The sequence below is a fragment of the Natrix helvetica genome, assembly GCF_964273705.1.
Source record: "Natrix helvetica genome assembly, chromosome: 1".
In the NCBI taxonomy this organism is placed as follows: Eukaryota; Metazoa; Chordata; class Lepidosauria; order Squamata; family Natricidae; genus Natrix; species Natrix helvetica.
In genome coordinates, this window is record NC_138548.1 from 234,659,583 (window position 1) to 234,686,956 (window position 27,374).

General features: G+C 40.8%; 1 protein-coding gene across 2 annotated transcripts in view; it reads left to right on the forward strand.

Annotated features, from left to right (window-relative positions):
• Positions 1–26,999, forward strand: part of MAP2K6 (mitogen-activated protein kinase kinase 6) — a 142,317-nt gene extending 115,318 nt beyond the window's left edge. For both annotated transcript variants that reach the window (XM_081966728.1, XM_081966729.1), the window contains exons 9-12: positions 9,244–9,321; positions 11,677–11,816; positions 23,363–23,408; positions 26,169–26,999. In XM_081966728.1, the coding sequence (XP_081822854.1) occupies positions 9,244–9,321; positions 11,677–11,816; positions 23,363–23,408; positions 26,169–26,246 (342 nt within the window). In that variant the 3' untranslated portion in view covers positions 26,247–26,999. The remainder of the gene's footprint in view (positions 1–9,243; positions 9,322–11,676; positions 11,817–23,362; positions 23,409–26,168) is intronic.
• The last annotated feature ends 375 nt before the right edge of the window (positions 27,000–27,374 follow it).

Consider the following 27,374-nt stretch of genomic DNA (forward strand, 5'->3'; position numbering starts at 1 on the left):
TTCTAATGTATTCAAGGTTGCTTTGCATCCGAACACCAAGAAAGCACCATAGAAACAGCAGAAATATCAGAAAAGCTGTAGAAGAATAAAGGTCTAAAGATTTGGCTTGGTGAAAACCTGTTAGAATGACTTTGTGGTTATCTTGTAAAATGAAACAATGTTTTAGAGTAGCTGTTTTGCTCTAAGGTGCCAGGACTGAAAAGATTGTGTCTCAGCTCATAACCTACCACAGTCTGTCAATGGGAGGATCTGAAATAGAGACTGACTTTAGAGAATGTGACTTCCTGATGACCATTTCCAGCCAGTGATGTTGACCAAGTTCATAATGACCTGTTTCAGAATGCGGTTCTCCACAGCTTGTAATGTTAAGATATGTTACAACTATGGTAGTTATGATTAACTCTAGTTCTTCTACAATGAACTTCTAAATGAATACTGTGAAAAACCCCTATGTATAGCGCGGACAGATCTAGGTTACTGTCTCTTCCTGAAATCGTCCCTTCTGGTCCTGATGGCTGTGATTTGTTTGTGCATTGCCTTGGGGATGTCTCCTCGTACATCACCTCTCAGGTTTCCAGGTTTTTCTTGAGAGCTGTGACCATTAGAGGAGAGAGCTGTAACCTCCCTTAGTTGGGCTTTTGTTGACTGGCTGCTGTGTCTCTTTTGTAGTGGTCGTGTTTTGGTCTGTGACTGTAAATAAAGTATTATTACTGCGAAAAACCCAAGATACCACCACCAATCTTGGGTCCCGTGCCCACCTAACCAATTTTCATACTAGCACTGAAACTGGAGACCCGGGAAGAGATTACTTGGACCTGTCAATTCCCAGTCTTCAAAACTAGGAAGAGGACTTGTAATTATTCGGAACCACCATAGGCATAGAGTTTGCAAAACATGGTAAACTATCGTGGCTGGCTGGTGTGCTGCTTTCCTGCCATGCATCCAGCCATAGGTTTCTTTGTTGGTTTCAATTCAAGTAAATGTTCTAAGTACCTCTCTAGAATTAGACGATAGACCCAGGTAGGAACTGCTGCAGTAAGAACACTGGAAGCCACATACGCATGTTCGCTTTAAGCAGAAAGAATCATTCGATGCATTATTCAAACCAGAATGAGAACTTTGACTGTGCGCAGACAAGCTGACGTATCCCCCAGCCTTTCCTTTTCAGAGGCAGTGAAACAGGTGGATTGGAACTCGTGACCTTTCCTTTGGAGACCCTTGAACACAGGGAGAGCGATCGCTGTGCTCAATCCTATCATAGTGCTCCATGTACCTTTAAAACCCCAAAGAGCATTTAACATTTACAGCATCCCCCCCCCCCCCCTCCAACTTTTCATCAAGTTAGACTGTCTCAGATGAGGCGTATTAGATTCTGTTGCAGTACAATGCAATAGATGCCTTTGGGCAGTGGTGTAGCACTTTCTCAGCCTTCTGAAGGGAATGTCTGGAGTTAAGTACATACATTTTGACAGTTCACACGGGGGCTGGTAATTACAGCTTCTACTCTGGCAATTAAGGTCAGCCAAAAATGGTTGAAACCTGATACTATAAAATGAAAATGAGACACAGCATATGTGCAATCTGCAATGCATACTTAATTGGAAGTAAAGTATCGGGAACATCTTCATAAAAATCTATCTGAGAGTATCATGAGACCCGGATATTATAGTTCAAAGTTGAACAAGTATATCCAAATAATGTGTTTTTTTTTGAACTAAAGAACTTGGAGAGTCTCATATTCCTTGGGAACAAGGAAGCAGTATAATCCGCTAACTTGTCTGAGGAAACGGAAGCGGTCTGATCTGACTAAACGGTAGTTTATATGAAAGTAATTAAATATTGTTTTGTAAGTCTTCTAGTTTCTCTTTTCTTGATTTTTTTTCTATGTTCTTAAGAACTTCCCTCCCAATACCTTAATCTTAAACGCATTCTGACACGTGATTACTAGAACTGTAGTGCCGTATAAGCATTTAGTTCATTTCTTACAGAAATAAATAACACTTTCCTACATTTGCTTATAGATTTCCTGTGCCTTTGGCTGGAACTCTTTCAGCTTGCACACACTGAGCCAATTGTGAATTCAGCAGAAATGAATTTGTCACTGTCTTGGCTGCCTTCTATAGGTCGTGCATGGGTGGCCATGCCATCTTAATACTATAATAAACTTACCAGGATTACAGGCAAATCTGCAAGGATCTTCTCCATCACAATTAAGCAAAATGCATAAACCTGTCAGTGAGGATGCTCTGCTGAGAAATTTACCAAGCCTGCAGGGCTTTGGAATATTAACAGTGTTGTTTTGGCTGCCATCTGTGATTTCTTCCCCTTTGAGGAGTCTTTGCAATCTGCTGCTTTTTTCTACTAGCAAGATGTGATTATTGGTTTCGGAAAGCTTGCATGCTATCCCATTAACAGCATTTTTGGTTGCCTTTTTTTTGGGGAAATACCCTCAAACTGGAGAATGTATAGGATGGGAGTTGTGCTAAGTCAGGGGTGTCCAAACTTGGGAACTTTAAGACTTGTGGACTTCAACTCCCAGAATTCCCCAGCCAGCCATTCCCCATGCTGGCTGGGGAATTCTGGGAGTTGAAGTCCACAAGTCTTAAAGTTCCCAAGTTTGGACACCCCTGTGCTAAGTGTTTTGTTAAGATTGGCACCAGCTTCTCAAACCAAAAGCAAGATTCTCACCCAGCTTTGTTGGCAAGATTTATTGAACTGAAACGAATTCGTACAAGAATTTCAAGAACTGATCATATGGAACAACTCTTATCTCCTGGAATTTCTTAAGAGTGGATACTTTGTCTGCTTTCCCTTAATGACCTTCCCATAAAGTGGTGAAGTGGCAGATATCTTTGCAGAAGATGGAAGACCTTCCATTTGTCTTTATCAAACAATTATCCTGAATCTTTATTAGCTTGTGATGATCTTTACCTCAAGCTTTCTTCACAAAACATTTTACCCAGTCATTCTGGCAGCACACTGTCACCTTAACTGTTAAAAAAAAATTATGAGTTGGGGGAAGGCAAGATCTTACCCACTTCTTCCTGGTATCTGATAGCAATAGTAATAGCAATTAGACTTATATGCCATTCCATAGTGCTTTACCGCACTCTGTCTGACCCAGCCTTCATGAGCCCTACTCAACAGCATACTCGTGAGGAGAAATCTCTTTTTATTTAGAAAGGCAGGAATACACGGCATTCACTGACAAAGCTCCAGGTCACACATCCATAGGTGATTCACAAGCCGTAGCAGTCTCTGTGTTCCCCACAGGGAGCCTCAATTGGCACTTCAATCCCAACACAAAGAGTACTGACCAACCTGGTTAGTGGCAAAGAAATCCTGTCAAGGAATCCACCAGAAGGAACTCTTCTGGAGCATGAACAAATGTCTCCAACAACCATGCCTCCCACACCCCTCCTTATATCCCAGCCAAAGAGGGGCTTGTTAACCTCTCCTCCTTTTCCTGGAGAGCTGGCCCTCAGTCCTGCGTTGATCTCCTCTCCACACTTCTCTATGCATACTGTATGTGCATCTGGGACAGGATCCAGCTGTTCTTCCCACTCACTCAGCTCAGGCCCTGGCCCCCAAAACAGCTGTCTCCACTTGAGTAGATGGGCCCTGCTCTGCATCTGGCTCTGAGACCTCCTGCTCCTCAGAGCCTTCCGCCAGCTCTGATGGTAACCCAGGCACCCCCTCCATCTCCTCTGACTTGACTGCCATCTCTGCTGGCAGTTGGACCATAACACACTCTTTGAGCAGCTTACAAATGTCAGCACATTGCCCCCAACTATCTGGGTCCTCATTTTACCAAACTCAGAAGGATGGAAGGCTGAGTCAACCGATCAGGATCAAACTCCTGGCGGTGGGCAGAGTTAGTCTGCAATATGGCATTCTAATCACTGCACCACCACAGCCCCCTTTCATCAAGAATCACGTGACAAGCTTCATTACATTATCAAGTCAAACATCAGTGGACATGGCTTAGGTCCTTTTGACCAAGCAGTGCCAAGGAGGCATATTCTCTGATTGCCAGAATTTCCTCGATGAATACTATCATGAAGACTTTATTATGCCATTCTTTAAACTGCACTTTCCCATTGGCCCACTGCTAGAATGGGTCAATCACAACTGCCCAAGCCTAGGAACAAATGACATCCTCCTCCCATTGCCAGCCAATTACAAATGCACCTCATGTCTATTTCTTTCAGTTGCAATTCAAAACTACTGGTGTTTTTTTAACCATACCTAACAGGCTATTGAGAGATGATGAACTCCATGCTTTATTCCATTTCAGCAGTAGCTCCAATTCTAACTGATTTCAGCAAGTGGCATCCCCACTTCCCTTCCAGCAGTCAATCATTGCCCTAGACCCGTGATGGCGAACCTATGGCACGCGTGCCACAAGTGGCACGCGGAGCCATTTGTCAGGGCACACTGAGTTCACCTTTTTAAAAGCTATTTTTTACCTTCCCCAGGCTCCAGAGGCTTTATAGGAGCCTGGGGAGGGCAAAAAGAGCCTCCCCCCCAGAGGCTTCAAGGACTGTCCGGAGGCTTCCCTGAAGTGACTTCCGGGTTGCTCGGAGGGTCGTTTTAAGCGTTCCGAAGGCTTCAGGGACCGTCCGGACGGCGGAGGGAGGGGGGACTCTATAGCCTTCCTGCCATGCGTCCCGCACAGGAATCCGTCCCCTCGGGGCTTTGCGCGGGCGTCGCAAGGGTTAAGCCGAAAGGGAGGGGGAGGGGGAAAGTAAAGGGGGCTTTGTTGTCCTCCTTCTCCTTCTCCTCCTTTCCCCCTCTGGCTCGACCGCGGCGCCGGGGCCCGGCAGGCAGCGAACGAGTCGGAACCTGCCGACCGGAGGAAGAGGGTGAGAGGCGGGTCCTGTGAGGTGGCAGCAGCGGCGGCTATAGTTGCAACTTGGTGGCGGGCCGCCCCGGCTGGGAGACAAAGGAGGGGAAAGGCGGCAGGCAGCCGAGTTGCGACTATTGAGCATGATGTGGCGCGGCGCCTCCTGAGGCCGGGATCGAGGCGGCTGTGCAGCCTGCCTGGTGTGGCGCGGCTAGAGGAGGAGGAGGCGGCGAGGGCGGCGCGGCTGAGGCCCGACGGACTTCCCTTCGGCCGAGCCCATCCTGGCGGCGGCGGCGATGTGAAGGCCGGGCCCTGGCGAGCGCGCCGAGGCTGGGCAGAGTGGCGCAAGGACGGCGGGCCCGAGGCGCGGCGGAGGCAATCCGGGCCCGGGCGATGGAGACGCACGTCTCGTGTCTGTTCAGGGACCGTCCCGAGGCTTCCTGAAGCCTTCGGAGCGCTTAAAACCACCCTCCGAGCGTTCCGAAGGCTTCAGGGAAGCCTCTGGACGTTCCCTGAAGCCTCCGGAGGGCCTCCGGGGGGTGGGGGAGGCTCTTTTCGCCCTCCCCAGGCTCCTATAAAGCCTCTGGAGCCTGGGGAGGGCGAAAAAAGCATGTAAAAATGGGCGTGTTGTGCGCGCATGCGCACTGGGGGGACGTGTTGCATTATGGGTGCGGCACGCCCGCACACGACCCCCCGGCGCTCCCCCCACTTGTGGCACGCGAGCCAAAAAAGGTTCGCCATCGCTGCCCTAGACAACCATCTTCTGTTTTGATTGGTAGCTGCTGGTGGCTTGATTTTTCTTTAATCATTTTTCAGTCGATTCAATAATGGCCTAGACCTTAATAAATTATCCTCATGATCCCTTCAACTCTTAACATCTCCCAGTGGATATCCTTTCAGATTTTGCCAGTTTATCTTAACTGGGTGAAGTATGCACCTATCACTTTCCCAATCCCACCCACAGTCCTGCAGAGTTTCCCTTTGCGTTATTTAAAAAAAAATTAAGTTGCAAAGGTACATTGTTAATTTTATTTATGTGAAGCTCAATTAGTCTTTGCTATAAGATTTTTGCAGACTAAAAGAACAGTCCCTATTACCAATACTTTCATGTTATAAAGTTTTTTTTCATTTTCATAACATATAATCACATGTATACTTTTACATAGCCAACATCATATTGTATTATTAAATGTTTACTTTTAAATCTTACCATCAACTCCTAAAAACAATTATTGGCTCTTCTGCTCTCCATACACCATATTTGTACCTTATCCATCACTTTCTTCTCCCCCTCCCTACCTCCTTTCTTCCCTCTGTCATCCTTCTCTTCTCTACTTCCCCTTCCTCTCTCCTTCTCTCTCCCCTTTCCACTCCTCATTTCTCTCCTCCTCTTCCCCCCTTGCCCTCTCTCCTATCCCTCTCTTCTTCCCCCTCTCTCCTCTATTTCCCACTCATCTCATTTACTTGGTGTATTTCAGCTTCTGAGCAAGCGCCATTTTATGTTGATGGTATTTATAATTTCTTTTCAATATACATATTTAATTTTAACATGTATTCTCCTTTTTAAAAAAAATAGAACAAAAAAGTATACATATATAGACATTGTATTTTTAAAACCCTCCCCCGCAAGCCTAATTTTGGCCAAGATGTAGACCTGGTTACAATTCCCAGCTGTTCTCATCATTATCTTTATATATGTAATTATACATCCTTACATGCCCCCTGTTAGTGATTCTGTCTTGAAATCTCAATAGTTTCCCATTGTATGTGTATTTCATGTTCCCTCTCCATTTTCCATATCCTAGATTAAGTATCATATTTATCCATATTCCATATATTTTAACCTTTGTTTAATTATCTTTCCATTATTATATTTAACCAATTAGTAACTCCATTTTCTTGTCATATTTAAGGATGAAACTCTTACCTTAGCTTTATATTTTCCCATATAACAGTTTCTAGTTGTCTGATTTTTTTCCTAGTAAGTCTTTTGTCCCACTTCTCTGTTCCTGTCTTCTCCCTTTTGTTTGTTTTGACACATCCACTCTCTTCAATTTTCCCCAGGTCACCATCAAAAGGATATTTTACATTTCTCTTTGTTGGGGCAAAACCTCCTACTTCAATTTTCCTTATGCCACTAACAGCCTCAACCTCTTTTGTCTGCTTTTTATTCCCTTTTGTTGGGACACCTCCTCTTTTTACAGTTTTCCCTATACCACTGTCAAGACTAATGGAGTTTTTTGTCTGCTTTTTATTTCCTCCATTTCTACTCTTTATTGTCTTGCCCCCCTTCTTCTTTGATTTCTTCTTTAGATATCTGCTTCTCTGGGTTCAAAATTCTATTTAGGATTGATTTTAATGATTTGTGCATATTTTTTATAATTTCATGTACTTCTTCAAATTCCCAGCTTTCCATGATGTGTAGTTCTAAAGTTACAGTTAGTTATACAGTTCTTATTTCAGAGTTCTGGTCCACCTTAAATTTATCTACTTCAGCTGCTGTGGGGAAGAGCGATGGGAGCCATCTTAGTCTTTTGTTCTTCCTCAATGTCCAGTTCCGAAATTGCAGTTAGTTATACAAGTCTTATTTTGAGGGTCTGATCCACCTTAAATTTCAACTACTGTGAGACCGGAAGAGAAGCCAGGGCCATTTTATTCTTTTGCAGAGAAAAAAAGGACAAAAGAGGGGGGGGGACGACCCTTGCATTTCCCAGTTCTTGACTCTGCAATAATTCTTTCCCCTGTCACCTTCCGCCTCCAGTCAGCCACAGCTGCTCAAAACGTATCAATTGGAACAAGCTTGCAAACAGCCAGATTTGGGTACGTTTCTCTTTTGCCTCCTGCTTTCCCATATTCTGATTTATGGCAGTTGGTTAATTAGAACTTCCCACACAGTCAAGGTTAGGTTATCAGTTATCAGTGAGAAGAAGTGTTTTTTTCCTTGATTTTTTGGAATTGCTTCAAAGCGAAGTAAATCCTTCGAAAAATTTGGTTTCTATTTCAAATCCAAAACCAAATTTAGAGTTTATATTTGAGTGAGTTTGTTCCTTTCTTTCTTTTGGAGAAAATCCCGGTCTGACCATCAATATTATTTATGCTCTCAAGATTCCTTTGCCTTTACCAGGTTTGATTTATGGCTGTGGGTTAGATAAATTTTCTTACTGGTCTTTCATCTCTTCCTCACCCTCCTGTTCATTTGCTTAGACAGGAAGTCAGCATCTTGTCAGCCATATTGCAGGCTGCTGCCCCCACTTCGATTCTTAAGGCAAATCTCTGACCTGCGAGGGACGTGTAGCCTCCCTCTGGGTCTGATGAGACGCTGCCCTTCTTCGCCCCCCTCCAGGAGGGTTCTGGTCCAAAAAAGGATCACCGGAGTAAGTTTGTCAGACAGGGTTCATGTGAGGCTCTTTAGAGCTCACATTCCCCACGTTTGTGCAGCTGGAGAACTTCCTGTCGAATCCCCCTATTACCAGTACTTTGCTTATTGTAGCATAAGAGGAAAAAGAGAAAAAACAATATCTTTGTTGATGTCAAAAGTAATAATGGGGAGGGATGAATGTGTCCATTTGTGGAAATGTTGGAGTGGGGAGCAAACCTAGGCATTTGTACATCCTTTTTGTCTTAATAGTTCTTGCCTTCTGGAAGCTCTGCGCATGCGCACAGAGGGAACAGGCTCACACTGTTCTTCTGCCTCGCTGGTGTCATGCTCCGGAGGCTCTGGAGGCAGTACATAACTCCCTCTCTGCCTCCGATGCAGGGCCCTCGTCCGAGCCTTCACAAGACTTCAGGACTGGCCCATTTTCCTACCCAAGCTCCTCACTGTCTGACTCTGCTGCCAGTTCTACAGGCCACCAGCAGACCATAACATTTGTATCCTAGAAAGGGATGCAAATTGCTGTTTGTAACTAACCTGGCTCTTGTAAATATACTGTCCTGCGCTGTTGCATACTAGATTGTAATACAATTTGGCTACTTTGCCTTTGACTCAAAGCATATTGTATAGACCCAGACCCAGTTTAAGTTAATCTAATAACAGTTTGGCCTGTGTATATGTTACGTTTCTCATAGCAGTAGTAGAACATTATTCCTTTCCCTGAGTGAACACTTAAAACTAACTACCAAGTTTCCCTGAAAATAAGACAGGATCTTATTTTCTTTTTACCCCAGAAATAAGTTCTTGGCTTTACTGTCGGGGAGGTCTTATTATTTTTGAGGTGCAGGAGGTGGCGAACATGGTCACCTCATGGCTGCTGTGCATTGCAATATTTTTGGGGAGGGCTTATTTTAGCACATGCGCTCAAAAGCCCAATTGAGCTTATTATATGGGGAGGTCTTATTTTCAGGGAATCAGTATATATCAATTTAATTTTCTCTCTCTCTTTTACTCCCCATTCAAGCCTGAAAGAATCAACCCGGAATTAAACCAAAAGGGATACAGTGTAAAATCTGATATTTGGAGTCTGGGGATTACAATGGTAAGAATACATTACTGAGGAATGATGCTGGGATTAATTTTATTATTTATTCTTTTCTGCTGACTTTTGCAACTCAAAATCCTTGTAATCTGAAATGGGTTTAACTGCATTTAAATTAAGAAGACCTGTAGCCTAAACGTACGGTTTCAAAAAAAGGGGGAAATTGCATGGAAGATTCTTGAGTGAATTGATTGTGTTCTGTTGGCAAGTCATTGTAAAAGAATTTAGAGCTGACCTTGGAGAAGGGATGAGAGAGAGTCACTATGGGGAGAAGGAGAGTGGGATTTTAAGGATGGACCAGTCCCAAAAAAGGAGAAAGTGTGAGAAAGAAACTCAAGGTAAACCTTGTCTTGACTTTGTTAAGTATAAAATGAGAGAGAGAGAGAAACTTTAAGAGGTTTTCAAGACTCAGCTCAGTTTCTCTTCAAAAAGAAAGACACACCATAGCAGGCCTGTCAAACAGGCTGAATGCGTCACGCACAGGCCACATCCACCACAGTTCCGCAAAGGCAAAAAACGTCACATTGTTGAATGATACCATAGAATCTTGAAAACCTGTTTTCTGAGTCCCATTTTGTATGAAACAAAATCAAGGTGGGGATATTTTGAGTTTCTTTCTCATACTTCCTTCTATCTCTGCATTATCTCCTGTCCAGGTTTCTCCGCCTCTTATGATTTGTTCCTGCCTTGCTCTGCCTCTCATGATTTCCCAAAGTCTGCTCTAAATTCCTTCACGGTCACACTCCTCCCTAGCGCCGCATAACAGAGTGAGCTCCTGTTACTTGTCCCAGCTTCTGCCAACCTAGCAGTTCGAAAGTATGTAAAAATGCAAGTAGAAAACTAGGGACTACCTTTGTTGGGAAGGTAACAGCGTTCCGTGCCCCTTCGGCATTTAGTCATGCCAGCCACATGACCACGGAGACGTCTTCAGACAGCGCTGGCTCTTCAGCTTAGAAACGGAGATGAGCACCGCCCCCCTAGAGCAGGAAATGACTAGCATGCATGTACGGGGAAACTGTTACCTTTTACCATGAATCCCCATAGTTTTTTACACCCTTCCAAAGGTCAGTGGAGATAGATAAGCATCCTTTTAGAAAGCATCTTGACTGGCTCTTATTGATTGACTGATAAAAGAGTACACGGTTAGTTCCTGACCCATTCCCCCTCTTCCCATAACGCTTTGAATTCAGCTGCATATAGAAAGATGACGTTTAGCTTGCTTTTATTTTGCTTGTCTTGTTTGTGTTTTGGGCACCTGCCTGATTTGTATCCTTTAATTGATTTCAAGAGTGGTCCCTCTTCTCACTCTCTCTCCCCCCCCCCCCCCCCCCACACACACACTTATTGCGGGGTTTTTTGCAAAATAATTTGATTTTCTGGGCAAAAGCCAGATTTTATTGTGCATCACCCTTATGCAATAGGAGTGAAAGAATAAACAGTTCTGGGAAGCCTGATTTTTTTTTTGGGTGGGGGGGGGGGAGAAGCAAACCCTTTCAGAGTCAGAATTTACCCAGCACTATGTTAGCTATAACAGCATAATTTATAAACTACTCCCCAATTGGTCCATGTGATTGGCAAAAGAGTTTATCCATTTAAATTTAGAATGGGCTTTTTATACTTTCTTCAGAAATGGAAGAATCTTAGCAGGTCCAGCTGTCATCCTCAGCCATATTTCTGCATTTGCCTGTGATGAATGTTGAAAAACCAGGCAGAAGCATACGTGGGTTGCGTGTCTGCAAACAGAAGGGGGAAAAAAGCCCTATAGCAACCATCCATCACAAAGCTTGTTCCATTGGCACCATGCCCGCAGGAGAGAAATACGCATTCGGGGTGAACATTAAGGTTCTTGGTAGCAAGTCAGAATAATTCTCTTGGGAATGATTAGTCCCCTTTTGTTGCAACAGCCCTCATGAGCTGGGCAAAGAGAGGAAAGCAGACTCTCCCCTGGCACCCTCGTGTCTTCTAGAGAAGCTGTGGGTACGTGGCACAAACCAGAAGAACTCGCCTCACATATTTCAAAGCTGCAGCTTTGAAATATTCCCAGAGACATGCTGTCTCCAGAGACTTGCACAGGCTGTGCCTCAGAGGCACCAAATGAGCCCAGTGTTTCCAAGGAAAAATGGAAGAGGGGGGAGAAAAGCACAGCCTCCGGCACAGAAATCGTCAACGATGTTGTAATTTCAGCTCTCAGCCTGCAGGTGGCAGCGTGCAACAACATTGGATTGAGTTTGGGTCCTCTTTATGGCTGTAGCCTTTTCATATTTTTTTCTTTGGGCAGGCATGGGGGAGGGGGAGGGAGAGAAGTGTCGCCGGAAGATGTCTTGATGTCTCCCTGTCTTTTGTTTTTGGACCTAGATTGAATTAGCAATCTTGCGGTTTCCGTATGACTCCTGGGGGACGCCGTTCCAGCAGCTCAAACAGGTAGTGGAAGAACCATCACCACAGCTCCCTGTAGACAAGTTTTCAGCTGGATTTGTCGATTTTACCTCACAGTGGTAAGAGCATTCTCCCTGAATCATGGAGAAGTCAGATACTGCTTCATTAACCTTTGAATTTGCTCACATATTACCGGGGGCATACAGGTGGACGCTGACATGCTGACCAGAGATAAATGCAGCTTAAAACCAGGCAGTTGCTTCCAAAATGCACTGCAATCCCAAATGGGAGAGGATGCCTACAGTGTCTCTAAAATGTGTCATTTCTCACGAAAGGAGAAATTGGCAAGGAAAAAAAAAACCCCAGTTGCTTATGAATTGCTTTCTAACTGCAACCCAATCAGTCTTTTAATACAAATATCGGAACAGGAGTGCAGTAGTTGTTCAGGAAGGTAGTAAACATGTAATTTGAATATCAAGTTATACATGTTCTTGTTTTTTAAGTCCTACAACGCTTATCCTTTAAAAATGAAGCATGGATGAAAATGGGCACAACACTAATGGTCTCTGCTACTCAAAGTAACGTGTTTTTTTGTAATAAAAAGTTTTTTAATTAGATAAACATTAAAAACATTGGACATAGTGCAATATTTCTGGCATAAACGTTCCATAGAGTGATTAGATCTTACAACAAGTACATTTTATATCCATTACATAGGTGTATGTAGTCAGTCAGTTGATCCTTTCTTTTATATAATTACTAATCATACAAATACACATTCAATTCCTACCTATCACAAATTCTTAATACCATATTTTCCAATTCTTGTCTATGTTTTTCTGTCCTGGCCTTTTTCCCTCATTTCTAACCATTGGTACCATTTTTCCCAGATTTCGTGATATTCTGTCTCACCCTTGTCTTTGAGTTCTAGAGTCAGTCTGTCCATCTCTGCGTACCTCAGTATCTTATTTTTTGTTCTGAGGGTCAAACTAACATTTATTGCACACAACTAGTCCTAACAACCATGCTAACATTTCTGTTGTGTCCCCTTCCTCTTTCTCTGTTCTTTACATGTCTCGAGCTGTAAACTGTAATGTTCTTAGGGCTGGGAACAGATCTGTTAACTTGTGTTCTTAAAGCATTGGCTGTGATGTGTGGAATATTATTCTTGAATGAGAACAATTAGGCACCCACATATCTGTCTCTTCACAGTTTTCTCTTTTAAAAACAGCAGAAAGGTGGGTGGGCTAATTGCTTTTGCAGTTCTGCTCAGATCTCCAGATGTGTTGGCACCTAACTCACAGTGCTGCAGACCTGTCCATCCCATTGGACTGAGTTTCTCCCAGAACCATGAAGGATGCTTTCTTCCAGATGTCCGGCTGCAGCTGTATCATTATTATGCCTTGTAAAAAGCTCTTCCTACAAAAGCGTCCTGCTCTTTTTAATTCTTTCCAAACCAGAGTTAGTAATCAAATATGCTAAAGGTTCTGCCTGTCCCTCAGCAGAATAACTATCTAAAAACAGAACAGAAGGCAACCAGTTTTTTAAGGGGAAGCCAACAAAAGAAAGGTTTTGGTTGAAACTGGCCGAACTTGTCCAGGAGATGCGAAAAACAATCCCTAATAGAGTTATGTAGCATTTTGGAATTCTGCTGACTGCTTATTTCTGTCCCCACTTTTTAGGTGACACAGTGTCACACTTGCAACCTACCAGACCCATCCCAAGGGAAGGGTAAAAACCCAGGAACCACATATACACAGCTGTCCTCAAACACAGAAAGAGAGAGAAAACACAAGTGGTCCTCGACTTGTAACCATAACTGAGCCCAAACTTTCCGTGGCTGAGCAAGACAGTCATTAAGTTAATTTTGCGCCATCTTGCAACCTTTCTTGACACAGCTGTGAAGTGAATCTGGCTTCCCCATTGACTTTGCTTAATCAGAAGGTCACAGAAAGTGATCACATGACTCTGGGACACTGCAACAGTCATAAATCCATGCCAGTCGCCAAGCATCTAATTTTTTTGATCACGTGACCATGGGATGCTGTAACGGTTGTAAATGTGAAAATTGTCATAGGTCACTTTTTTCAGAAACGTAATTTTAAACAGTCACTAAACAAATAGTTTTAGGTTGGGGACTACCTGTACTTTATTATATTGAACAAAATACAGACACCTCCTATGACTGCCACTAGTAAAGATGTTGGAAAGTATTCCAACCTCTTTATCTTTCCCTCCATTCATACGTTTATTAAATATGTTCATTGGAAGTATAGCTGGTAGATATTTCTAATGAACGCATCATTTTCTATGCTAACCTTAAGGGAGATGAGCAGCCTAGAAACATGAAATATAAATAAATAAAATCAAAATAAATGTTGACACTTGCTCATAAACTAGAAATCCTAGAATATAAAACAAAGCTTGCACGGGGCAATAACCCATGTTACATAAAAACAACAGCAACGCTAAAGTATTGAATACTGAGTGTTCATTCTGAATTACTCCTAACCTTGTAATAAACACTGCCAAACAAAATAAGCAAAGGAAAAACAGATGAATGTTGTGAAATGCAAAATCTCAAAACTCCTTAAGTGTTTCAAAACTGTTTTAGCATAGCAGGTTTCCGTATCCTTGAAAGCTTGGGTGTCATACATAGTCTTCTGTTCATTTTCTTGTTTGCCAAGGATAAAGTGGTCCCCAGCAAGAATCAGTAGTTGAGAGTTCAGATTGGATCAGCCTGGAATTAATGGGAAAGATGTAACTAGGCAGAACCTGTGAATCCTAATCTCTGCGGCCTGTAAATAGTGACTGTTAAATTTAGTGGATCTGAATTTAGGAAAAAGGAAATATTACCCAAAAAACTGTTGAGGTGGGGAACACAAAAAACAGAGAAAGGTCTACAAATGTTAAGATGGAGTGAGAATGAGCTTAAAATAATAGGAGAAAGAAGAAGAAAGGGAAGTAGAAGATACATACATAGAAGGAAATAGAAGTTGGTATCTTGTATCAAAAGTAGTTATGTATATTCTTAATTTCCTACTTAGAAGGCAAAGCATTGGCAAAAGAGAAAGTAGGGTTAAATTATTGTGCTAAAGTGATGAGTTGGCCCTCTAACTTGGACTTCTTCTGAAATCCTGATTAACACATTGCCCCCTATAGTTGGGGGTCGATTTGTTATTATTGTTATGTCTGTGTTGGTTTCTGTTTAGGCCTGTTGGATTTATTGTAATTATTTTCTGTAGAGACTTTTACTCTCATAAAGTTATTTTGTATTTTTTTAAATCTATGTTCTTGGAGCCTAGAAAAAATATATCCTTAGCTTAGAATAAAATTGCATTGCAAAATCTCTAAATAGTGAGGTGGCCACAATAAGATTGCAACCAATAGTAGGTCTTACTTATATTATCCTGTCAATCTTGGAAGGTGACACATTATACCCAATCTTTGCAAGTTTAGCTTCCTGAGTTCTGATTGTTTAAGGAATTTGTGTATAAATAAATACAAATAATTAAAAAAAAGAAAAAGGAAGACAATTTTTCCAGTCTGTTTTGTGTGTGTTTTTTGGGGGTGGGTGGGTTGGAAGTGGGTTTTTTTAGTGGACATTCATCCATGACTATTAAAGAATCATCCTGAAGCTTTCTATAGAAGCTTCATTGTTTTAAAAACAGGCAGAAGTCCTCAAAGGAAATGGTCAAGGTACAGTAAGATTTTTTACTGTTTGCTTTACGCAAACTGGCTTTACTTCCTCTGCCCTCTTCCTGAGCTAAGCCATGTGTGTCTGAGTGAACTTTTCCTAAAGGACTATTTACAGTGGCTTTCAGGAAATGTCACATTGACCTCCCAGAAGATTATGGAGGAACTAAGATTGGTTTCTCAGAGTTTTAAGCCATTTTTGGGGTTGGGCAAGATACCCCCAGAAATAAAATTGTGGTAAGAAATAGTTAATCAAATTAACTATTAAAATTATGGAATGAAAATGACTGTGGAGAAAGCAATGTAATTCTCTCATTTCTGAAGTTTGCCCATAAGAGTGACATGAAATGGAATTCTGCTCTTTTCTTTTGTCAAACAGTATTTGGCAATATTCCTCACGTTGCTTTGGAGACATTTATATATATATGGGAGCATTCATCTGGAACTGCAGAGCAGCCCTCACCGAGAATAGAAAAATAAAAAGCTTGATGACTAACTTTTCTATAACATAGCTCAAATCTGTTCAAAGTAGTTAGTAATGTGGTGGTGGTTGCCTGAATTCTGTGTCTCACAGTATAAAAAGTAATGTATCCAACTTTTTGTTTTATTTCTTTTTCTTTGTTTATCTTTGACCAGAACAATTGTTTCCAGACTATATTCAGGAGCCTATTAAAAGTCTGTCTGCATGTAGTATGAACACCAAAATAAAATGTCTAGAGAGATCACTAGAGCTCAGAAAGTGTGGCAAGTATCTTTTGAAATGTCATGAGATTTAAAACAAGAACATCAAAGTGTCATGAGATTTGGTGATTTTACAAAATTTTCAGCCTTTTAATAATAAAAAAGGCTCCCATAGACACTATCAGGAAGGTGGCATTTCCCTTGAAGCACACTAATATATCTTGCCAACACTGGTTAAAATAAGTAACTTTTTATCTGTTTAATTTTAGCGGTTAAAATAGTTGCCTAACATAGGTAAATTGGATAATGTAACAGTTGAGTTGTGGACTAACAAAGATTCTTAAATTGTCACGCTAAAAAATAATCATGTAAAGTTAAAAATATCAATACATCAGAAGCAAGAACTACTACTATTAAAATTAGAAGGACGTCATGGTTTATTTCGATGGCAATAGATCATAATACAGGAATACTGTATACATATAGTAAATTTGTTATAAGTACAATACTTTGTCTCTACTGATTTTTTAGTAGATTTTTTTTTGCATTTTCTATATGTTTTTTTCTCTCTCTGCATCTTGAATGTATATTAAATTAGGTACTTGGTAATGTTTGTTAGAGGGACTCAGTGGCTAAGGCGCTGAGCTTGTCGATCAGAAAGGTCGGCAGTTTGGCGGTTTGAATCCGTAGTGCCGCATTTCGGAGTGAGCTCCCGTTACTTGTCCCAGCTTCTGTGAACCTAGCAGTTCGAAAGCACGTAAAAAATGTAAATAGAAAAATAGGAACCATCTTTGGTGGGAAGGTAACAGCGTTCCATGCGCCTTAAGCATTTAGTCGTGTCTGCCACATGACCACGGAGACGTCTTAGGACAGTGCTGGTTCTTCGGCTTTGAAACGGAGATGAGCACCGCCCCTTAGAATCGTGAACGACTAGCACATATGTGCGAGGGAAACCTTTACCTTTAATGTTTGTTAATAATAATTCATGATAGATAGATAGATGATAGATAGATAGATAGATAGATAGATAGATGATAGATAGATAGATAGATAGATAGATAGATAGATAGATAGATATCAAATCCTACAAAAAACATTATCCATATAGCATAAACCAGGAGTCCCCAACTCCCAGTCCTTAGACCAGCAATGGGCTGCGGCATGCCAGAAACCAGGCTGCGCAAACAAGCAAAGCCCCATCTATGGGATGTACACAATGCCACACCCTCTCTGATCCAGGGAAAACCTCTCCATGGAACCGGTCCCTGGTGCCCAAAAGATTGGGGGGCACTGGCATAAACCATCTTTGGAAAGCAACAAATCAGCAGGCATTTATCTACAGTAAAAGTGTTTTCAGGATGAACTTGGATAGGATTCAATGCAGATTTAAAAAATAATCCATTTTGTCCATGCACGGTCTCTCCTGTCAGTTTTGATAAGCCGAGGCAGCGTGTGCATATGCGACTATGTGAATCATCGGCTTTTGTTATTACACAGCAGAAGCGCTTCCGTACACCTGAGCTCTGTGATGAAGCAGCAAGAGATTATCAGGAAGTACCCATTCAGCAAGCATCCTTATTTCTTCCGGGCCTGATAAATCCCAGCAGAGGGTGTGTGTTTGCTGGAGCTGATGAACACGCTCTGCTTTCTCATAATGTGACGCTTTACGCCTCCTTCCCCTCCATGAACACACGCGTAGGTGTCAGGATCTTTTTCAAGTTGCTCTAAGCATCTTCCCCATAAATATTCTGCCAGGAAGTGAGTGGCTATTACATCCTGTCTTCAAAGCCTTTTTTTTTGTGTGTGTGGAAAGAGACTGAAATAAACAGTCTTTTTACCTCTTCATCTCACCAGCCCCGTGGCCCTCAAGTGTTCCCAGCCAGCCGTTGTAGTAAAGCTATTTTCAGAACGGAGGATCTTCACAAGCATCAATAATAACAAACTCCATATTTAGCCAGTAGGTTAAACAAGTTGAATGTGGAAGGCAAGCCTGCACTGTATTTTAGAGCCAGTAATGAAATGTTAGATGCATCAGCTCAGTGCATGGTCAAATGTTTGAAGACAAGCATTATTTTGTCAGATTTGTACCTGTTTTCGCAGGGCATCTTTAGAACTGCAATTTTCAAAGAGAGATCCATTAATTCTTTTACAGAATGTAGGCCATGAAACTTGTTTTTACTTTCCACCCTAAGCATAGCTTGCAGTCTAACTTCTTTTTATTCATTATACACATGAAAGTGTAATTGTAAACTCACTGGGGAAATAGTTCTGAAGGCATTTCTTGCTGTCTACCCTGATATCCTTAATTGCTGGGCATGAATATCTGTTATAAGCAGACCTGCTTATATAACTGGCCCTGGAAGTTAGAACCTTGCCCAATCAGGATTCCATCTCATAGGGTGTTGAGTGGGTGGGTAGGACATACATGCCTAAGTTTCTGCAACAGATATATGGGCCACACTTCAGCCCATGGTTATCAATGATAGGAGAAGCTGCATGGCTGAGTGATGCCACTTTGCTCCCTGGTAATGATGGTAAATGCATCATGGTTCTAGTAGATAGGTCAAATTTGAACAGCATTGACTTCATGAATGAATATAGGATGGGAGCTGGAAGTCATCCTCTAGAACAGGAGTGTCAAACTTGATTTCATTGAGGGCTGCATCAGGATTGTGTTTAACGTGGGGGTGGGGGCGTTGCCATGCTGGGTGTGGCCAGCTCGACATCACTCGTGTCCATGGTGCCTGTAGCAGCACAAGTGCTCTGTCAGTGAAAACAGCATTTTCTCTGGCAGAGTGTTGCAGGAGGCCGTCGTATATGTGCGGCCTTCCCAAGCTCTGCTTTTGCTGGCAGAGGCATCGCTGGCTGGTCCTTCACTATTCCCAGGGCAGCCCTACAGGCCAGGTCTAAGCACCCCATGGGCCAGACCCGGCCTGCGGGCCTTGAGTTTGACACCCCTGCTCTAGGAACTCAAATAAGCACTGTTCCGTATCACCTGCATCAATTGTGAAAGACATACAGGGAAAAGAAGAGACTAGAAGAGCTTTCCATTTAGTACTGCTAGATGTCTTTGGTCTTAATCAACTCAAAATCAGAGCATGCATTAGTAATGTGCCAATCAAGTAATTTTGCAAGGATCTACTCCTTGATTTCATGTAGAGGTAATCCTCGATTTATGACAGTTCATTTAGTGACCATTTGAAGTTACAACGGCACTGAAAAAAGTGACTTATGACTGCTTTTCACACGACCATTGCAGCTTCTCTGTGGTCATGTGATCAAAATTTAGACGCTAAATCAACCGATTCATGTTTGTGACGGTTGTAGTATCCTGAGGTCACGTCATCACCTTTTATGACCTGACAAGCAAAGTCAATGGGAAAGGTGTTACTAACTTAACAACTGCAGTGATTCACTTAACAATTGTAGCAATAAAGGTCATAAAATGGGCAAAATTTACTAAACAAATGTCTCGCTTAGCAACATAAATTTTGGGCTTAATTGTGGTCATAAGTCAAGAACTACTTTTATAACCTTTTCTTAAAATTAGGTCAATGCAATAAATTACCTTTCATGCCAGATCCTCAATCCAACTATGATATTATTGTCTAAGCAGGTGGGTTAGTCCTTCCTAACTTGATTGAATATGTATCATAAAAACTAGATATCTACTTTAACATTTTATTTCATGCGGAAACTTAAATAATTATAATCAGTTTTAAAATTAGAACAGGATAAAATTTGCAACAAAGAATATTACCAGGGAACGAAAGAAATAAAATTTGCTGTAGTTCAATGTAATTTTGTTTTCTCTCCCTCCCCCTTAGTCCTGGCATTAAATTTATTTGAAAGTTATGTTGATGATAAGTAATTAAGCATATGAATATCAGTATTCATAAAAATGGTACCAATACTGTTTTAAAGTTTTGGTTCTGTGTTTATAATGTATGGATATTGTGATGAATATTAGAAGTAGATAGGTTGAGGGCTTCATGCAGGGAGATGAAAGATAATAGCAAGAAATAATGTCGCACTTTCCTGAATTTGGTGAAGCTGACTGTTGTGAAGCGTAAGAGATTAACACATCAATTTTTTTCATTAAAATCAATTATAGTTTTTAAGAACACAGCAACATGTTTTGTTATTTCAATGGATAAGAAATTGTAAACTGCCAAGAACCAGTAATCACAGATTCTTTTTATGAAAGGATTGAACAAGTAGTGGTAATCTAGTCACAAGGATTACTTTGATTTAAAAGCAGAGTGGTCAGTTGTTCGATCCAAATGAGTTTTACTTTTGCACATACCGTATAACCGTACTCTCGGGCTCTGTATTAAGAAGTGGAACATAATAAAAAATTGTGAACTGAGACCAAGGTTAATTACAGCAATCCATCCTGCTGCAGTTTATCTGAAATTTAAATTTTCTCAATTTATTCTAGGTTTTGGGTTTGCATGAAGTCAAATGTAACTCTTATTCTCATTTTTTTAAATTTGGGAGTAATGTCTCTATTGGAGTAAGTAGAATACCTTGGTTATCTTGCATCTTTTATCAGTAATGGTAAAGTAGCTCATATCTATAGATGTTTTACCCAAAAATCTATTCTGTTCATTTTGTGTAAGATGTACAGCAATCTGGTACCAGTTTCTCAGTTCCTGGCACTGTTTATATTGACTTGGCAGATACAGTATTAAACATACAGAAGATACCAAGATAACAAAATTGCTGATTTTCTTTCACCTTCACAAATATTAGCAGATATTAATAGCACTTGAATTGTTGTTTTTGACTAGGATTTGAATGTTAATTTTTCAGATTCTTCAGTCCCTTATTTAGGACTTGGCTTCTTCTAAAAAGCCTCATAGGCACAGTTTAAGAAGTTAATAATCTTGTTATTGCAGGACAGATTGAAACCGTATATTGCAGTCACAAAAGTCAAAGCCTTAATATATGTCTGTTATAGAGTTCAGATTCTAAACTGCAGGCTGTGGGCAAAATTAAAGGGCAATAATACTGCACTTTAACCATTGTGCCCCCAGGGCTCATTGGATATGTGGCTATGGTGATAGCCTTGGGAGGTATTCAAACTAAGTTAGCGTAACTTTTCTTTCTAGCCTGGGAACTGTTGGTTTCTCCTCCTTCAGCTCATTTCATACAGAACTTCCCTTTAGTAAAACTGGTCATAGCTGTTATTGGCTGGGGATTGTAGGGGAGGTAAGGTAATTTACTTTGTATAACTGAATCCCAGTGGTGGGATTCAGCCAGTTTGCACCTATTCAGGAGAACCGGTTGTTAACTTTCTAAGCAGTTCAGAGAACCGGTTGTTTGAAGAAATCTTATTTTGTTTTTTCTCACTTTACAGGGCTAATCCTGTAAGGAAGGCAGGAAGGAAACATTCTGGTGTTTCTAGCCTAATCTTTATTGCCCTGTTTACAGAAACTGCTTTTCGGGTTATAACATTATAACAGCTAAGGCGAAGCGCCCATCGGCGTGAGTGACGTTGAGTTGGCCATGCCTACCCAGTCACATGACCACCAAGCCCCGCCTACCCAGCTGGTCTTTAGGGCAGAGAACTGTTTGTTAAATTATTTGAATCCCACCACTGGTCCTACACCATATAAATGTATCATTTCTTAATTATGAAGAGTCTTGGTATGGAAAGTATCCAGCAAGGTAAGGGTATCCATTTAAAACCAGAATGTATGACATAAAGTAGAAGGGTTTCCTTATTTTCTGAATTACATTTTTGGAGGTTAAAAAAAAATCCAACTCTAAAAATATTTAGCCAGTAAATTAAGAAAATGAGATTCTGGTTGCCATATTGAAAATTTTAAGCAAGACAGAAATTTTTTCAGGATTAGTTGTCTACACGTAGCTGAGTGAATAGCAGCATTTTTGGTTTTTTAAAATTTTTGACATTTGTTTGTTAAAGCACCAAATAACTGGCATAATTTCTCTGCTACATTTAAAACTATTTTTGGTTAAACTTGAAAACTCATAAAACTACACAGTTAAACATTCACCAAGTACATAAAGCAAAAGCCAAGCTTTATTAGAAATTTCCACATTATATTATTTATAGCATAAAAACATAAGGATGATATTATCATGAAAGCAGCCATTTAAAAAAATGAATAGAAACCACTTTTTAAATTTTTTTGCCATGATGTGGATTACATTGACCTCTATTGAAATGCCAGTTTTGTAAGCAGAATTGAATTCCTATTTTAAAATCAATTTAATTTTCAGAACTTTCAAAGCAGTTGCCACTGTGAATTCAGAAGGAACTTTTAAAAAGTTTTCTTTTTTCCTTTCCCCTAGCCCAGTAAACAAAATTAAAGTCTATGAGTAGCTTGTATAGTGTTACCTGGGAACTAATTCTAACTCATATTTTGTTTAAAAGGAACAAAAATGAGCAAAAAGTCTTCATTTAAAACTTGATATAAAATCAAATGAATATAGTAAATCAGATTTAATTTGTATGGATATGATGTACCATCAGTGGATACTTTTAAACTTTACTTTAACCTCTTTTATATGAGATTATAAATTATATTAATGTTATTCTGTCATACTCTTGAATTTGTAAACTCAAAGGTACAGACCATTTTTGCTTGAAGAAGCTACATTTATTCCATTTAGTTGTACTTCAGACAGACACAAATTAGATTTTACATGTGGAATTTAATTTCAGTCATAAAAAATCTGCCCTATTGCTGTGCTTGTGAGATGTGGTTACTGCATATATGCTGCTGATGCTTCAGAATTACGGTTAGAGGGGGTATGCATCAGAATGTATATTTGTTGTGCTATTGAATTTGTGCAGAACAGTATGATTGCTTTTTTAAAATGTTCATAGAACAGCATTTTATATCAGGAATCTCCAGTCCCTGGTCCATGGACTGGCACTGGTCCACATCATGCCAGAAACAGGGCCATGCAAACAAGCGAAGCCCCATCCACGGAGTGCAGGCAGTACACAAAACTACGCCTCCTCCAGTCCACCAAAAAACCTCTTTCCACAACGGTCCCTGGTGCACAAAAGTTCGGGGGCCGCTCTTCTATACTAAAATAGTGAAGCCTTTTAATCCCCCTACTTTATTTGAGGATTTTTGGGGGAATCTATTTATATTGTTGATGATTTATTAGTTTGGTTTTGCGCATAATCTCTCTCCATCCAGCTTTAGAGAGATCTGTCTGTAAAACTTTTTATTCGGCTAGATTGGCATTAGGCTGTTGCTTATATACTGAACGTAAAATAATATGTATCTTTCTTTTTCTTTCAAAGCTTGAAGAAAAATTCCACAGAGAGACCTACATATCCTGAGCTAATGGTGAGTTTATCTTGTTGAATTCAAGCGTAACATAGATTTCACTCGTGCTTTTGAATAAACATGAGGAAGCAAGAAGAATAATGCCATCCCAATATTTCTGTTCTCTCCCTTCAGCCTTTACCTAGCCAAAAGAAATGTCGTTTATAGAGTTGGTGCCTGTAGGACTGTGTCATAGCTTGCACCTAGTTCTCCCTTGTCTGCCCACCTACCGTATTTTTCAGAGTATAAGACACACCTTTTTTCCTCTAAAAAGAGGCTGAAAATCTGGGTGCGCCTTATGCACTGAATATAGCATTTTTTGCCTTCTGAAGCCCCGCCCCTTCACCAAAATGGCCGTGCATAGCCGTATGGAGGCTTTCAGACAGCTCCTGGGGGCTGGGGAGGGCAGAAATGAGCAACAAATGAGCCGTTTTTTGTCGTCCCCCCCCCCCAGCCTCCAGCAGCACTGTATAAGCCTCCATAAGGCTATGCATGCATTTCTTTTTGACAAAAGCCCGTTTTCATGAAAAACGGGTCATTTTTTGCTCTTTTTTGCCCCCATCCCCAGGAGCACTCTGCAAGCCCCCCCAAGGCTAATCATGTCTTTTATTTGAAAAAAAAACATGCCCGTTTTAGCAAAAAGAGGCCGTTTTGGGGAGGTTTGCAGAGTGCAAAATCTTTTTTTTTCCCCTTTTCGGAAAGTTGTTTAATTAGAGTGATTGATGAGTTTTAAGTGCTACAGGTTGTCAGCTATTTCCTTCTCCAGCACATGGATAAATACACCTGGAAACATCTACCTACCTACTCTCTTTCTCTCCCTACCTACCTACTGTATTTATCTCTCTCTCTTTCTCTCTCTCTCTCTATCCCTTTATCTACCTACCTAACTACTCTCTCCCTACCTACCTACTGTATTTCTCTCTCTCTCTCTCTCTCTCCCTTTAGCTACGTACTTAATTACTCTCTCTCCCCCTACCTATCTACTGAATTTCTCTCTATTTTTCTCTCTATATCCCTCTACCTACCAACCTACCTACTCTCTCTATCTTTCCCCCTACCTATCTACTGTATTTCTATCTCTCTATTTCTCTCTATCCCTCTACCTACCTACCTATCTACACTCTCTCTCCCTACCTACCTACTGTATTTCTCTCTTTCTCTATCCCTTTATCTATCTACCAACCAATCTACTCTCTCTCCCTACCTATCTACTGTATTTCTCTCTCTATTTCTCTCCCTCTACCTACCTACCTACCTATCTACACTCTCTCTCCCTCCCTCCCTCCCTACTGTATTTCTCTCTCTATTTCTCTCTCTCTCTTTTATCCATTTATCTACCTACCAACCTACCTACTCTCTCTCTCTCCCTACCTATCTACTGTATTTCTCTCTATCTCCCTCTATTTCTCTCCCTCTACCTACCTACCTACCTATCTACACTCTCCCTCCCTCCCTCCCTACTGTATTTCTCTCTATTTCTCTCTCTCTCTCTATCCATTTATCTACCTACCAACCTACCTACTCTCTCTCTCTCCCTACCTATCTACTGTATTTCTCTCTATCTCCCTCTATTTCTCTCCCTCTCTCCCTCTACCTACCTACCTATCTGCACTCTCTCTCCCTCCCTCCCTCCCTACTCTATTTCTCTCTCCCTCTCTATCTCTCTACCTACCTACTTTTTTAAAAAAATTGCCTCTTCAAAACCTGAATGCGTCTTATACTCCGAAAAATACGGTATATTCATCTGAATGCAGAACACCCAGGCACAATTTTGAAATCACTGAATGAGGAAGGAATGGAGGGGAGGGGAGGAAGGAAGGATTCCCCTTCAAAGGCTAGAGTTGCTTGATACGATGTTTTATGAATTAGCATCAGGGATGGATGATTCAGTAGGTTTCTAATCCAAGTGATTTTTGCTTCTGCTTGTCTATAAATTGAAATACACAAATATACATATTCTCTTTCTTTGTCTCTCTCTCTCTCTCTCTCTCTCTCTCTCTCTCTCTCTCTCTCTTATGGAGTTCAGTATTCTTTAAAAAAAAGAGATATGAGGTTGTATTTTAAAAAACAAACAAACAAACACAGCCTTTCTCTATTTTGCCGGTGAACCTGTTTGAGTTGTTGCTGTATTAACATCGGTGTTTCATTGGAAAACACAAAAAATACCTACAAGGGCAGCAATAACAGTGGTCAGCAGCCTATAATGAAATGAAGCATAGGAGGCCAAGTGAACAATACTGCCTGAACCAGCAGAAGTCAGGAAATGCTACTTTTGACGCAGAACAGGAAACAGTGGATGGAGGTTGAAATCTCAGTAGGCTAAGGGCAGTAGAGAAGCAGTTGTGTGTTTGTGCCCTCAAGAAACAATATCTCATACTTTCATTGTGACAACCAATGCCGAATGCCGGCTAAGCACTCAGTCACTACGCTGAAAAGTTTTTTAAAAAGTATGTGGGAAGCCTGCAAACTGATCATGAGGAGGAATAAGGTCCTATTATGGGACACCAGTTTGGTGTGAGGCTTACGGCTCCAGTCTAGAAAGTGAAAGACTTGAGTTCAAATCCTGCCTTAGTCATGAAAGCCAGCTGGGTGACTTTGGGCCAGTCACTTTCTCTCAGCCCAACATAGGAGGAGGAAGGTGTGTTGTATGTTCTCTGCTTTGAGTTATTTGTAAAAATAATAAAGGCAAGATACAAACAAACAAATTAAAAATATGGGGTTTTTTTTATTGGGACCTTTTGTCACCTTCCACTCATCCTTTTCTTTTCTTTTCTTTTTTAGCAACACCCCTTCTTTACCTTTCATGAATCCAAAGAAACAGATGTGGCTTCTTTTGTCAAACTCATCCTGGAAAACTGAAAAAAAAAAGGACTTGTACATTATTTTATTCTTTGATGGACTGGTGGGATTAAGGAGGAAGGGGTCGTGGTAGGACAGCCTTCATTACAGGAAAGCCAGAGGAGAATTTAACTGGTGGCCATTTTCCTTTTTTTTTTTTTTTTTTTGTAAAATCCTAATCTCCTTCCCTTGAAGGCTTTTTTAAAGGGTTCTTTGGTATTCATAGTGATATAGAATGAACTGATTAGTGAAATGAATTTTAATAAGATTGTCAACCATAAACAAAAAACATACACAAAGCAACGAGTGATTTAAATGATGATATTTTAGGGCTCTCTAACCAACCTCTCAACTAGCCATACTTAATTTTCTGTCAAATCAGATTTCTTTTGTTTATGGTAATAGGTGCTACGGTAGTTATGAAGTTCGATATAGAATTATATTTTGTCCTTACTATTATTTTAATATTTATGTTAAGCGCTTGATTTTTAATAGAATTCTTGTTTTTGTTTTTATGTGAGACAGTGGACAATAATGACAGCTAAAACACTGAAGTTACAGAAAAGAGTATTTATAGTGCTTTGTAGGAAAAGGAAGAGGCGAAGGCATGTCCCATTTATGACATGGATGACTAATTTACATTGAAATAAGAATTTGGTTTGTATGTTACTCCAGCAATGTATGAGGAAGTCTACATCATTCCCTAGGATATGTCTGAAGACACTTTTGGCAAGAACATCAGCAGGATGCAAAAAGAAAAAAGAAAGAAAATGATTTGTTGGATTATTATTCCAGTGGTTTGGTTTAAAACTGCAGTTTCTATAAACAATTATATCTTTAAGATTAAGATTCTATCTCAGTATCAGGCTCTGTGGGATTAACAGTGGCAGTGATGTATTTAAAAGCTAGTGGAAAATCAAAAGCACCTTTAGACATTTGATTGTTGCTTAAATAATGATGTTTCTCTAACTCACGGGTGTCAAACTCTATAGTGTCACGCAACATATCACAATGTTTTTTGCCTTTACAGAACCAGAGTGGCCCTGACGCATCAAGCCTGCAGGCTGCCAGTTTGATACCCCTGCTCTAAATCATGGCCAATCAAGGAAGAACTGTGTCCCTATTGGCTTAGTAGAGTTTTGTGCCTTT